Source organism: Ambystoma mexicanum, chromosome 4q (genome assembly GCF_040938575.1).
Source record: "Ambystoma mexicanum isolate Mex_15411 chromosome 4q, UKY_AmexF1_1, whole genome shotgun sequence".
In the NCBI taxonomy this organism is placed as follows: domain Eukaryota; kingdom Metazoa; phylum Chordata; class Amphibia; order Caudata; family Ambystomatidae; genus Ambystoma; species Ambystoma mexicanum.
Window position 1 is genome coordinate 981,366,562 of NC_090928.1, and position 12,701 is coordinate 981,379,262.

The 12,701-nt window shown below is 46.4% G+C and overlaps 1 protein-coding gene across 4 annotated transcripts in view; it reads left to right on the forward strand.

Moving 5' to 3' along the window:
• VASH2 (vasohibin 2) overlaps positions 1–12,701 on the forward strand; it is a 368,982-nt gene that overhangs the window by 144,741 nt on the left and 211,540 nt on the right. The window contains exon 1 of one of the 4 annotated variants that reach the window (XM_069608544.1): positions 5,233–5,339. The exons of the other annotated variants lie outside the window; for them this stretch is intronic. Coding sequence (XP_069464645.1) covers positions 5,286–5,339 — 54 coding nt within the window. The 5' untranslated portion in view covers positions 5,233–5,285. Of the gene's footprint in view, positions 1–5,232; positions 5,340–12,701 lie in introns of those variants that run through there. 4 annotated transcript variants of the gene reach the window in all.

Genomic DNA, 12,701 nt, shown 5'->3' on the forward strand with positions numbered 1-12,701 from the left:
TATATTACTTCTGCAAATTTTATATATACTGTACTCTGTAACCTTCCTTAAGCGCCCTTCTACTCCTGGGTCTGGAGCGCTATATAAATAAACAAACAAACTATGATGGCATCATCATCCTCTTCTTGCTATCCAGGTATTTCCTTACCCATGCACAGCCGTGTATGACCTCTGCCTCGTTGGCACATTGTATCAATTGTGACTTCTTTTGGGCTGCCATTTCTGTTTCTTTTTGTACTAGGCTCTTCTTATAGCTTCAAGATTCCATTGCTCTGTGTGGTCTTGCTTCCAAGACCAGCGGGTTGCCCTTAGTTTATGCGAGAATAGCTTTACAAATATGTCTAGCACGAATTAAATGGGCTTCACACTATTTGTGTTTTTCTTCTTCCAGGAAATTGCCATGAGAAAAAAGGCCTCTCTGCGCTCTGCTTGCGGCGAGTCAAAATAATTTAGCTTCCACTCTTTGTTTATACTAAAAAGCAAGTTACAAACCCTCAGTTCGGAAAGTATGTCAGTTTCACCTTGCGGTTGCCCGACAACCCTTGCCGGGTCCTTCTTTCTTCGCTGCGTCTTCCTCCGCTAGCCAGCATCGGTCACTTGTCATCTCCTAACCACCCACCAGTTGGTCTAAACATTAACACAGACAAAACCTTAAAAGCTCCCCTCAGCACAGCTAAACGCCCCTCGATTAGAGGCGCCCTCATCAACGCTCGGTCAAGGGTCGCCCACACGCTCGTCATTGCAGACCTCATTTCCTCCAACGACCTACACTTCCTGGCTATCACTGAAACCTGGCTGCACCAGGCAGCAGGCCCAGCTCTCTCCATTGCCATCCTAGACGGTTACTCAATAACAAGGAATGACAGGGAAACGGGCAAAGGAGGCGGAGTAGCCTTCATCGCCAAAACATCCCTAGGCCTCATAGCGACCCTGTCCACTAGCATCCGGTCCTCTGAACTCCTGACAGTTAAAATCCCACTCTCAGCATATCAAATAATTCTCATGCACCTTAGCTACAGGCCACCAGGCCACATCTCCTCATTTGAGAAAGATATCCGAAATAACACCAAACCTGGATCTCAAATCCTCCTGCTTGGGGACTTCAACCCAGGACTCTGGGATCCCAATGATGCTAATGCCCTATATCTAGAAAATACAATCTCCCAACTTGGTTTCAAGCACAGGGTCACAACCCCAACACACAATAAGGGCAGAACCCTGGATTGGGTGGCAGACTTTAACTGTGCCACCACCATCCTTAAAACAATGAACCAACTGCTTGGATAAAGAAGGAGTCGATGTGGTGGTCAGACCAAGGAAATGCGCAGACCAACACTACTCCAGCGGCCGCCCCGCAAACCTTCTCTAGGAATAACCGCAACATTACTCTGCAAAGCCTTTGCCCACTAATCCGCAATATTCTTGCCCCAGTAAATCACACAGACCTAGATGCAAATAAACCAGTCGACCTCTATAACAAAACACTCTAAGTAGTAGTAGACAGCATCGCTCCCATCAAACTCGCGATTAAACCGGCAGCCCACCTCCACAAATGGTTCACCCTGGAATTAAAAATCCTTCGGAATGCCAAATGTGCGGCGGAATCCGCTTGGAGAAAAAAAACGCCCAACTCATCCAACAAAGCTCTCTTTATCACAGCTGCCACCACTTATAAAAATGCTAGCCTTGCTGCCACAAAAAGACATGACAACAGAATATCCAATGCCGAATCTAGAACAAATCAACTCTTTAATATCCTTAGGTAACTCGTGGCGCCATCTACATCGGCAGAACCTTGCGTAAAAGATGCAGACTGGTGCGAAAGAATTCAAAAAGCTCTTGCAGACAAAAATGCCCTTTTCCAATCTAGAATCGAGCAAACTGCTTAACCAAGAACGCCAACTCTCCTCCACCACCTACTCTTAAAACCCCCACCTGCCCGCCCTTCTCCACTCCAGTCTCGGCCAAAGAAGTAGAAAACATTGTCAAAGGCCTCAAGCCGTCCAGGTGCCAAGGGGGATCTCTGCCCAGCCACTATCATTCAAGAAGGTGCCAGTGAATTGGCTCACTTCATAACGGGCTTAATCAACTCGTCCTTCGAAACAAGCTGTTTCCAACAGCCTCAAGGAGGCTTGGATCATGCCCCTCCTAAAAGAAATGTTTCAAAACTAACCTAGACCCTAACGACCCCACCAACTATAGGTCAATCTCTACTGTGCCCTACATCCTAAAGATCTTAGAGTGGCCGATCTTCAGATTCAGAAGCATCTGGAAGATGACAACCTTCTGGGCCTCAGACAATCGAACTTTAGGCGAAAGCACAGAACAGAACAGCCCTTCTGGACTTAAAAATCCAGATGGACGAGGCAAAGGACAATGGCAAACTAGCCATACTCCTGCTGCTTCACCTCTCGGCAGCCTTTGACCTCGTCGACCACCAGATCCTCACCGAACATCTGGCCTCAGCAGCTGCCTTCTTTGGCGAGGCAACCGCTTGGGTACACTCCTTCCTCTCTAACCGCACCACCAGGGTCTTCTCACCTGTGGCATCAGCTCACCCTATCCCTATCCACTGAGGCATCCCTCAAGGTTCATGCGTATCGCCAACCTCATACAATATCTTCACAAAGCTATTGTTTGACCGCCTGGACAACCTGGGTGTCACCTACACAAACTATGCTGACGATACCCAGGTTCTCATCACACTAACAGGATGCTACGAAGAAGACTCCAAACTGATCAATGACCTCTACCTGGAGATCCAAGCGTGGATGGCTGAACATGGTTTATGACTCAACGACGAGAAGACTGAGCTTCCCGTCGGTTCCCAATCACGACTAAACAAGCTTGACCCTCGCTACGCTGCCATCAACATAGATGGAAACCTGATCAAAGTGGCCAAAGAAATCAAAACTTTAGGGGTTTACTTGGACTCTACGCTCTCGCTCAAAAAAGTAAATGCCACAGCTTCGTCCACAGCCTACACAAGCTCATCAATGCCTGTAAGACATTCCTCTCGCCCAATAGCTGCATCACCTTAGCCAGGGCATTGGTGCGCTCAGAATTTGACTACTGGAACACCCTCTTCCTTGACACCTCAGAGCGCAACCTGAACAAACGCCAAGTGTTGCAGAATAATGCCCTCAGAGCTGCTCTGGGCATCCTGCGGCACTCCCATATTTCCAGCTTTAGACAGGACGCCCACTGGCTCCCAGTACGAGACAGAATCGACCTTAGATCACTGGTCATCATCCGGAAGTGCCTTTTGAATGATGCTCCCAAGTACCTGGCAGATAAATTCACTAAACGCCTATATGCTAGACAAACCATAACAATGTACTCTCATTGCCTCGTCATTCCCAAATTCACCCTAAAAAAGCAGGCGATTCCAGCTTCCCAGTCCTTGCAGCCAAACAATGGAACGCTATACCCCTTAACCTCTTCTAGACCTTCAGAGCCAAAACCAAGTCCTGGCTTGCTAACAAGAATTGCTCAACTGTTTGATTAATCACTGCCTCTCTTATACTGTATTTCACCTTGTATCAACTATACGACCATTATGTAACCTGGTCACTTGCACTTAACGTTATTGTCTTGTATAGTATGAAAATACATGTAACTTGTTGAACTTGCTCCAAGTCTCTGGCGCCCAGTTACCTCAGGGTTGGGCGCGCAGTATAAATAAACTAAACTAAACTTGTGCGCCGTGCGCGCTCCAGTTGTTGGCTGATCATGGGTGTGTATGGCTGCACTAGACCGTTCGGTGAGCGTTTCAACGTGCTGCCGCTCGTTCTGAAGGCTGCTGAACTCCTGACTCTCACCTTTGCTTTGCTGTAATTCTCCAGTGAGTCGTTTTCGAACTTTTTTTTTTTTTTTTTTTTTTTCCTGCTGATCGCCTCTTCTTCCTGGGACTTCTTGCTTCTTGGAAATTCCCTGCAGGTTGCTCCGGAGCAAGGTGAAGCGCACGGTGCTGTAGCCGTGCAGAATGCTACGCAGAAAAATTGCTTCTTCCAGTAGTTGCACCGGTGCAAGCCAAAGCTCACGGTGGTGAAACAGGACAATGTTTCGAACAAAAAAAGTATATTCTGAATACGCAGAATACTTGTTTGGTGCTCCGTGCCGAGTCTCAAACAGGATTGTACTTTTCTGCTGCTTGTGCAGCTCCTTATGTTGTGGATGACTAGCCTTAGGCTATGTCTGCTTGTGTGGGGGCTCTGACCAGCCCCCCCGGCCGGCTGGCGCCAACAGCACTTCGCACCTTGGGGTGCTCTTTTGTTCCTTACCTGGGGGTTTCCTGCCTCCTGCCTTTTTTGCTCGTCACCTTCTCTTGTACTGTATCGCCCCATTGTTTCCCCTCATCCTCCCTGGGACCGTGTGTCTGTGGGAAGGGCTGGGGAGAGGTGGTTCACTTCCCTTGAGTCACAGGTTGCTGCCTGACAACCTGTGATCTGCCCCTCGCCCTATTTGTCCTATTTTGGCCAGCAGGTTACTGGGCCCCGCTTTCTTGGCTGCGTGGTGCCCCCTCCGCAGCACTGTCTAGAAGTATAGCATGAGCCCGATTTGTCTATGCTGATTCCATCGGCATGCACCACTGTTTCCCTTCCTCCCAACTTAGGGCAACTCGCTTCCCTCCACTCTGCATGCTTGCATGTTCTTTTTACCCTGGTCTCCCGTCACTCTCCTCTACCTGGTTCTTTTCTCTTTCAGGCTAAGGTCTACATACTGTATCCCCCTCTCCACAGGCTGGGGCGCAATACACAATTTTCAGGCACTCCTCAGTGCGGTTAGAGCACTGCAGTGGTGATTTACGGAACATCTTTTGTGGTAAAGCCCCCATGCAGGCTGTGCCACCAGGTATCTGGCTTTCGTTTTCTATAATGGAACACTATAAAACATTAAAGACCTCCATTTCGAGTTTGGTATGGATATAAAGTGTCTAACAGAATTACCACTACCTTGCTACACCACCATGTGGTAAAACTACCGTTTTAATAAAGGAATCCTTTGGGGATTAACCGTGCTAGTCTGGCAGATTTACTGAAATTAGGAGGAGTGGTAATAACGATCAGAATGTTTTAATTTGCACTTGTTTCCGTGGCCACTGACTCCAGATTCGTAATAAGGGCCTAAATAAAGTTGTATGGATTTTCACCTTATTTAAAAAAAAAAAAAAAAAAAAAAAGACAGGGTATTTTCTGGATGTTTGTTTTTTTTTTTGTAGATGGATGGACACACTTTATACACGGGGCCTGCAGCCCAGTCTCACTGTCCCCTCTCTGGAATATATGCTGTCCTGGTGTCGCGCACGTGACTCCTTCAGCGGAAACGTCTCGGCTGAGGTAAAGTTGGTCAACTGTGCTTGAAAAGCGGTCTATGGTAAGGACTTTCATGGTGCAGATTTCAGAGTCCCTTCAGTAATGAGCGGCACACACAGTGCTTTTGTGGCAAGAAAGAGACCACATTTTTAGTGTTGCCCTTCCGGGTGTGACCACCATCATGGCATTGCTGTCCATGCGTGGTAGGGTCCGGCATAGGGTCCTACGGTCGCACACTTGACTGCGCTTAGTGGTTTTTTTTTTCTCTGCCTACACATGCAGTATTTAATGGCCCGTTATGGCCTTTTTCTACCTGGCCTATACTGTCCACTGCACCGTTCGTGTTTCTGGGCACTGCAGGGAGTGTGACTCTGCTTATCTCGAACACGAGTTCTGAAATGGAGAATTCTAAGGGAGGTAATTGCTCGTCTGACTACGAGACCTGTTTAAATCTGTTATAGCAATGAGTACAAAGTGAACATCAATATTAAATGTTGTCTTGAGATGAAACTGCATAATGAACAACGTAACGTACATTTTATATTCAATTAAATATTTACTCTGTCTCGCACAACGTTGCACACATTTCATCCTCTTCCCGTCATCCTTTGGTGCGGGTAGCGTCTGAGGGAATTGGAATTGAATGTTGTATTATATTATGAAGTGCTTTCGCCAAAGCGCTGAGCAAATAAAAACGGCATACTATAGGAATGATCGTACTTAGCTAACATTAAGTGTTGCCGTTGGTGCGGAACTTGGAAAGTGGCAGATGGCCGAATTCGCGGAGGCTGGGAGTTTCAATATTTGGGGGCCAGGACTTCCAAAGAAAGGCCCCATGGGGGCTTGGCAACAGCAAGTCAGTGTTGATTTTGAGAACGGGATGGGATGTAGATGGAGAGGAGAGCTAAAGAGATGCAAGGCCATGTAAGCACTTGAATATGTTGCGAAGGAAGTGAAAGAGAAGGTGCGATTCAATGGGTAGCCAAGGCAAACGAGTACGAATGGAAGAGTTAAAGGTCGGGGGAGAGATTTGATGGCAGAGCAAAAAAAAATAGTCAAGACGAGAAATGACAAGCATAGAGATGAGGAGTTTGGTAGCAGGAAAGGATAAACAAGAACTGGCTTTGCGAATGTTAAAAAGGGATGTGCACATTGAAGGAGATGGAAGACTCCAAGTAGACGCACAAGTTACGGGCAGAGGTGGAGAGTGGAAGATTAGCTGGGGAAGAGAATGTAAGGAGCAATGGTTAGGGGGTGAATGGTACAAGGGCGGCAGAAAAATAATCTCTGCTTTGAAGGGGTTGACGTGAAGGAAGTTGGTATGGATCCGTGATTGAATTGACAATAGACGGGAGATGGTAGAAAGAAGTGAATCTGAGAGAAGAAAAGGAGGCAAAGATTTGTGAGTCGTCAGCATAGCAATAGCAGGCAGGACCAAATGTCTAGAGTGAAAAGAGAAGAGTTCCGAGGGTGGACCCCTGGGTAACACCACGAGGAAGAACAATGGTGGAAGATGTATCATTCAGTGCCCTGGGCTGGAAAACTGTACGTCAGGTAGCGTTAAGACATTGTAAGACTGACCCTAAGCGACCCAGGGAGGATAATGTGCAAACATGGTGCGGTGGTCCACTGTCAAAAGCAGCACCATGAGCAAGTAGGGGTAAGTATTGAGGAGGGGTCTGAGTGACGAGCAGACAGAAGTGAGTTGGAGACGGAGAAGAGTTGTCTCAGTAGAGCGAAGAAGGTTTAACCAGGTTGGTGGTCAGGAAGTAGAGTGATGGTCAAGGTGGGAAGCGATATGAGAATGGAGGACCCATTTTAGAATTTTGAGAAGAAATGGAAGGAGAGAGTCAGAATGACCGCATGTTTTAAGTAAGTTCAAAGGATAAATAGCTGACGAGTACTTGATGAGGGTGGTTCGAAACGGGAAAAGATTGGGAAAGACCTTGGGAATAAGAGGGGGAAGGTGGAATGTCAAGAGTGGTATGGTGTGCATGAGGATGGAAGCAGTGTCCAGTTCAGAGAGGAGTGACATGAGAGCTGGAGGAAGTTGGGGGAGGATTTGAAATGGACGACGACGACGAGGAGGAGGATGGATGTAATGAGAGAGTTCAGAGAACGTGTTTTTTTTTTTTTTTTACATCAGTACGGCCAATTCCGTTTTTACTAGGAATTGCATAAACTCTGCCACTCACTGGGCTGTAGTAGTCATGCAAGCTAAGGGAACCCCATAGTCCCATACGTGTCTGTGCTGGAAATGAAGACTGGGTTGAACTTTTTTTTTTTCTTTGCTAAAAAAAAAGCTAAAGATTTCAACTTCTGCAACCTCAAAAATGTAGAGTTTTGTTTAAACGTGCGCACTTATTTTTAAATCCCGAAGTACCACCATGAAAATCATGGCAGGCGTTTAATGCCACATCAATGTGCTGGCACAAGGCGTCTCAAGAACTTCAAAGGAGCGCAGACTCTCAGTACGTTTAACTTTGAGATTGAGGGAAAATTGACCACATGGGAAAGACGTGTGCCTCTTGTATGAAGACTAGTGCAGCTGGTGGTATATCCAAGTCCACTTTCAATTTTAATAAAAGCACTGGGTACACAAATTCACAAACGCACCCAAAGCATAACATGCTATGGATGGTCAAAACAAACACGCAGAAATCAAACTATTTTCTGGCAATGGGCTGTAAAGATTATATCCTGAAGCTCATCTAATTTACACATGATGGCATTATATTTCAACACAGACAGCGCACATTGATTTCCACACAGTGCTGTACTAGAGACATAAGATAGGTTACCTAGTGTCATTTGGTTCATAAAAAGGCTAACGCCAATAGGTTTGTCTTTCCGGCATCCTCTGGGAGCCCCATTGAGCGGGAACCGCACTCTATTCAACACCCGTTTAAAAACAGTACAGATGAAGGTTTTGCCATCAAATTGCTGCTGCCATTCAAGCCGAAAGGCAAGAGTTTACGTTGACAAGCAGTTGCAAATCATCAAATACCTACACATATATTCGCATTCAGAGCATTTGCTCTTCTGTGCCGAACTAGGATGCCATTGTTTCCAAATCGGATGAGCCTTCTGGATAAAGGCTTTATATCCTATTGACAGAAAATACTGTCTGTTTTTGTATGTGTTTTTATTGTGAAGTGTCCATGCTCTGTAAATTTGTTTTGAGCATCCACGGTATGTTCGGAGTGTTTGTTGTGAAATGTGCCAAAGTGTATTTTAAAAGGTACATATGTCCTTCTATATGCAACCAGGCATCTGAAGGCCTTCCACTAACGCACCATCAGACCCCAATGTAGGGATGTAGGAAAAAGCACACATACCAAGACTAAATTAAAGGACTACCCACCAATTAAGGGCCCCTTTCACGCCCGCCCCCTCTTGAAGACTGCTTCTTAAGGTGCAATCCTCAAACAACCCTACATAAAATGGGGGTTGCTTGACTGTGGCAGTGATGGTTGATATCTGGGTATTTGCAATGCAATGTGTGGTGTTACTTGGCTTTTATTTGGTTAAAGGAAAAATTCAGCCTTACAGCGGTTACTGGCGCCCTTGAATTATTGTGGAAAGATATTCGTTGAGAAATAGAAACTTGCAATTTTAATGGGTGGCTTTCAAATTAAAAATTACAGATCACCCTTAGGCTGACCATGGTATAAAGTAGAAATAAAGAGAAAATTGCTGTAATATTGTAGAATTTGCGCCTTTATTGTGAAAAATAAAAGGAAAATTAAATCAATTTGGTAGTCTGTTTTTTTAGGATTATGTTGTCAATTTATTTTAGACTTTTTCTCTTTGTTGGTGGTTCTTCTTGTGCCTCTAATACAACTAAGCCAATTTCTTACAAAAAACAATACAGTGATCATTTTTTGGAAATGCAAGGATACCAATAATAATACAAACCTTGAAGAAAACGATACAAATTGAAGCCCACTAATGGTATCTACAAACCAACTGAAGGAAAACACCAATTCAGTGACTGCTTTGGAAATACAAAACCAAAGACTTTAGTTTAGAACTATATTTACAAACCAACTGAACTCAAAAAGAAGAAAATCAGTGATTGTTTTAATGAAGAACAAAGAGCAAAAGTCTAAAATTGACAACATAATCCTAAAAACCAAAGACTACCAAATTGATTTAATTTTCCTTTTATTTTTCACAAATAAAGGCGCAAATTCAAAAATATGACCGCAATTTTCTCGTTACTTGGCCTTTATGATTTTGCTAAATGCAGAGGTGTGTTATTCCCTCATCAAGGGTATCCTGACACTAGTCTCCAGAGGAAAGGAAGAGCAGGATTTTCGTTGGGGGAAGGAGCGGTACAGATTAAACTGAGGGTAGGAGAGTAGGGCTGGAGGAGATCGAACAAAGGTGGCAGAGGTTAATGGAAATGCCTGATGGCTTGGGTGCATGTCAATCCACCCAAAGAAGATCCTAGAGCAGGATCTCAGAAATGAGGGTACATTTTCCTTTTTTGAAAGAAGGGTATATTTACGTAAAGGCAGTTTCAGGGTGATGTACAGGTACAAGAGGCTGGCCACTTTCGGATGACGGGCACTGACTCACCTTTAGGGACAGTTAAGACTCCTCGCCAACTGAATACAGTGGTCCTGGATCTATACTGCCTGGCAGTTGATAACCAGAGGCGGCTGTCTGCTACTTTGCAAATTGCAAACCAGACAGAAGTGACACATGTCACCCGTGGACAATCATCTTGTTGCAAGCCGGGAAACCGTTGGGCTACCTGAGAAGTTGCTTAGGACATGGCTCTGCTTAAGTGGCTCAGCCCGCCCTAGTTTGCTAATGTGATGTTTTGTTTCCAGAAGGTATACAATTGCTTCTGTGGTTATTATGAGTGGAATGGTAACCATTGCATCCGTGCACTGGATCCAGGGGGAGAGAGGGCGGCCACAGTGGGGGATGGCCCCGCTATGTAGTTGGCGCAGATCCATCTAATTCCTGGTATTATGCACAATCAAAACCTGCATTTTAGAGGTAGCTGCTGGCTCTCGGATACCGTAGGCACCAACCCCAGCTCAGCCCTTGCACTCCCTGCTCATCCTCCCCAAACCAGCACCTTACTCTGCTTGACCCCTTGCCCCTCCTTGAGCCCTTGTCCCCCCCCCCCCGCCCTGCACTTACCTTGCCGCTGTCCTCTCCTTCCTCACTTTATTGCTGCCATAGACTGAGACCAGGGACTCTCAGCCATCTTACATTGGGTGAAGGCTTCCTTTTGCTGAAGGGCTGCATGTCCGCACTTCATGCTGACTACATGCTGTCAGCAAGTCGGACACCTGGCCCGGCTGCTAATGGCATCAACACCTGCATTTGCAGACTGGCTTGGGCATTTAACTGCCCTCCGTTTGCTCGGTCCTACCTCTGGCTTGGGATGACAGGCATACCCAAACCCGTCTGCAAACGCGTGTTTTATGCTGAATTAAGTGTCACCCTGTGATGAACTCGAGAGGGAGGTACTAAAGTGGGTCTGTTGGCTTTATTGCCTGCGAGTAAGGGTAATCTCCACCACCAACTCCAGAATATTCCTTGTGTGAGGGAAAGGGTGGGGCCTGAAGGAAGCACTTTCCAGGGAGTGAACGAACCATTGTGCCTGCACCTGTGTTGCAATACCTGCTACTACTTCAACACTTCCAAGTGGCACTTTACTAAATGATTGCGTAGTTAACTTGGAGCAGTGGCCGGCACGCGCTTCCTGCTTCAAATTCGGATGTCGTCAGTTCACCATGGGAGCGAAGTACACAAGGCCTTGGGTGTCTGCTTTCCATAAGTTGCTGACATAATTCAGCGAAAGCGCAGATGTGCTCTTGAAAAGGCAAAACCATTCAAATGAACAGCAGGCTAACACTCGGCTCCCCCTGCCCATTGTTTGGCTTGCATCATAAACAATCCAGTAGCCCCCAAATCCTTGAAAGGGATGCCGCTGGCACGAGACCGAAACCTGCTTTTGCCATTTTGGGATTTGCAGATAGCAAGCAGCACTGGTAAGGATTTTATTGGGGTGCTATGTAAATAGACGGGTGGAAGGTGGATGGGGGAGCCACAGTTACAAGTACTGTGTGGTGGGAGGGGGGACGGGGGGGGGGGAGTCGGTGGCAGCTAGCGATGAGAAGGCTACTAAGCATGGAGTTGTATTGTGAAACGCGTAGATGTCCAAATGTCATGTAATTTGCTGCAAACCCATCCAATGTACCCATGGTGTGTGGAGTATGTGGCCGCACACACCAATGGGTGCATTTGTGAGTGGCGCGAGTACGGATTCCTACACTTTTAGTAGTGACCATGTCTACGTTGTGGTAAGCAGGGGCTGCTTCACAGGAGAATAATACCCCATCTCTTTGGATACACGCCGTATGTGGTTATGCATTGGGTTGCCAGTAGGGAGTGGGTGAACTTGGTGCTATGCTCACCAAAGTTTTAATTCTTCTAATCGATATAAATATTGATGTACTGTTTTCACCAATATAAACCCTAAATGTTCCTGGCTAATGTAACTTGATACTGTATAAAACGTGCGGATTCACTGGGACACTAGTTCATAAATGCATGCTTCCCGGACCCAGCTCGCTACATGGGCAACAGGAGGGGGGAGGGTGGACGGGTGGGGTGGGGGTGGGCAGCAGAGCCCAGATAGGACCCCACCCTCGAGAGGAGACCCAAGTAAAAAAAGACATCTGCACGAACAAGAGATTTTGAATAAGAACTGAACTGAAACATGAATGGTAAGAAAACTCCCTCATCCAAGATTGCCGGGACGTTACATTAACATATAGATCACCGGCCCAAAGAGGTTGGCTACAAGCCATAATGAGGAATCGCCATCTAGTCGACAGTGACTTGGCTACCGGACCATATTGAACGGCCAACCTACCCCAGCTCTTACAAGAAGGCCTTGACCTTTTTCTGGCACATATGGGTTTGGTCATTTTCCCAGAGAACGTTGTGTATAGGTGTGGTCTAAACTTCTTGAATGTAACGGTTGTGTGGTATAGCAATATGTCATTGGAAACTAGTTGCAGTGTTCCTGTATAGGTGAGTGAAATGGGATGTTCACCCTGTTATTTCCACCTCACGTCCCGCATGCGCAGTGACGTGAATGGTCTTGCAATAACGTCCCAGCCCTGCCGGAAGCCCGGCAGTTCGGATCCGACAAGCAATTGGTGTTGCGTCTCTTTTCAGGTCGCAGGTGCTGCACATTACCCGGTCTCCATGCCCGGCCTAACTTGCGCTCATCCCAGCTGGCTACCTCAGCAGGGGATCCTACACTGATGACAAGGACATGTTTTAGAACACATGGGCACAGCTGATCACTCAATCCTTCAGTAACTACTGATTTCTTCAGGAACCATTTTT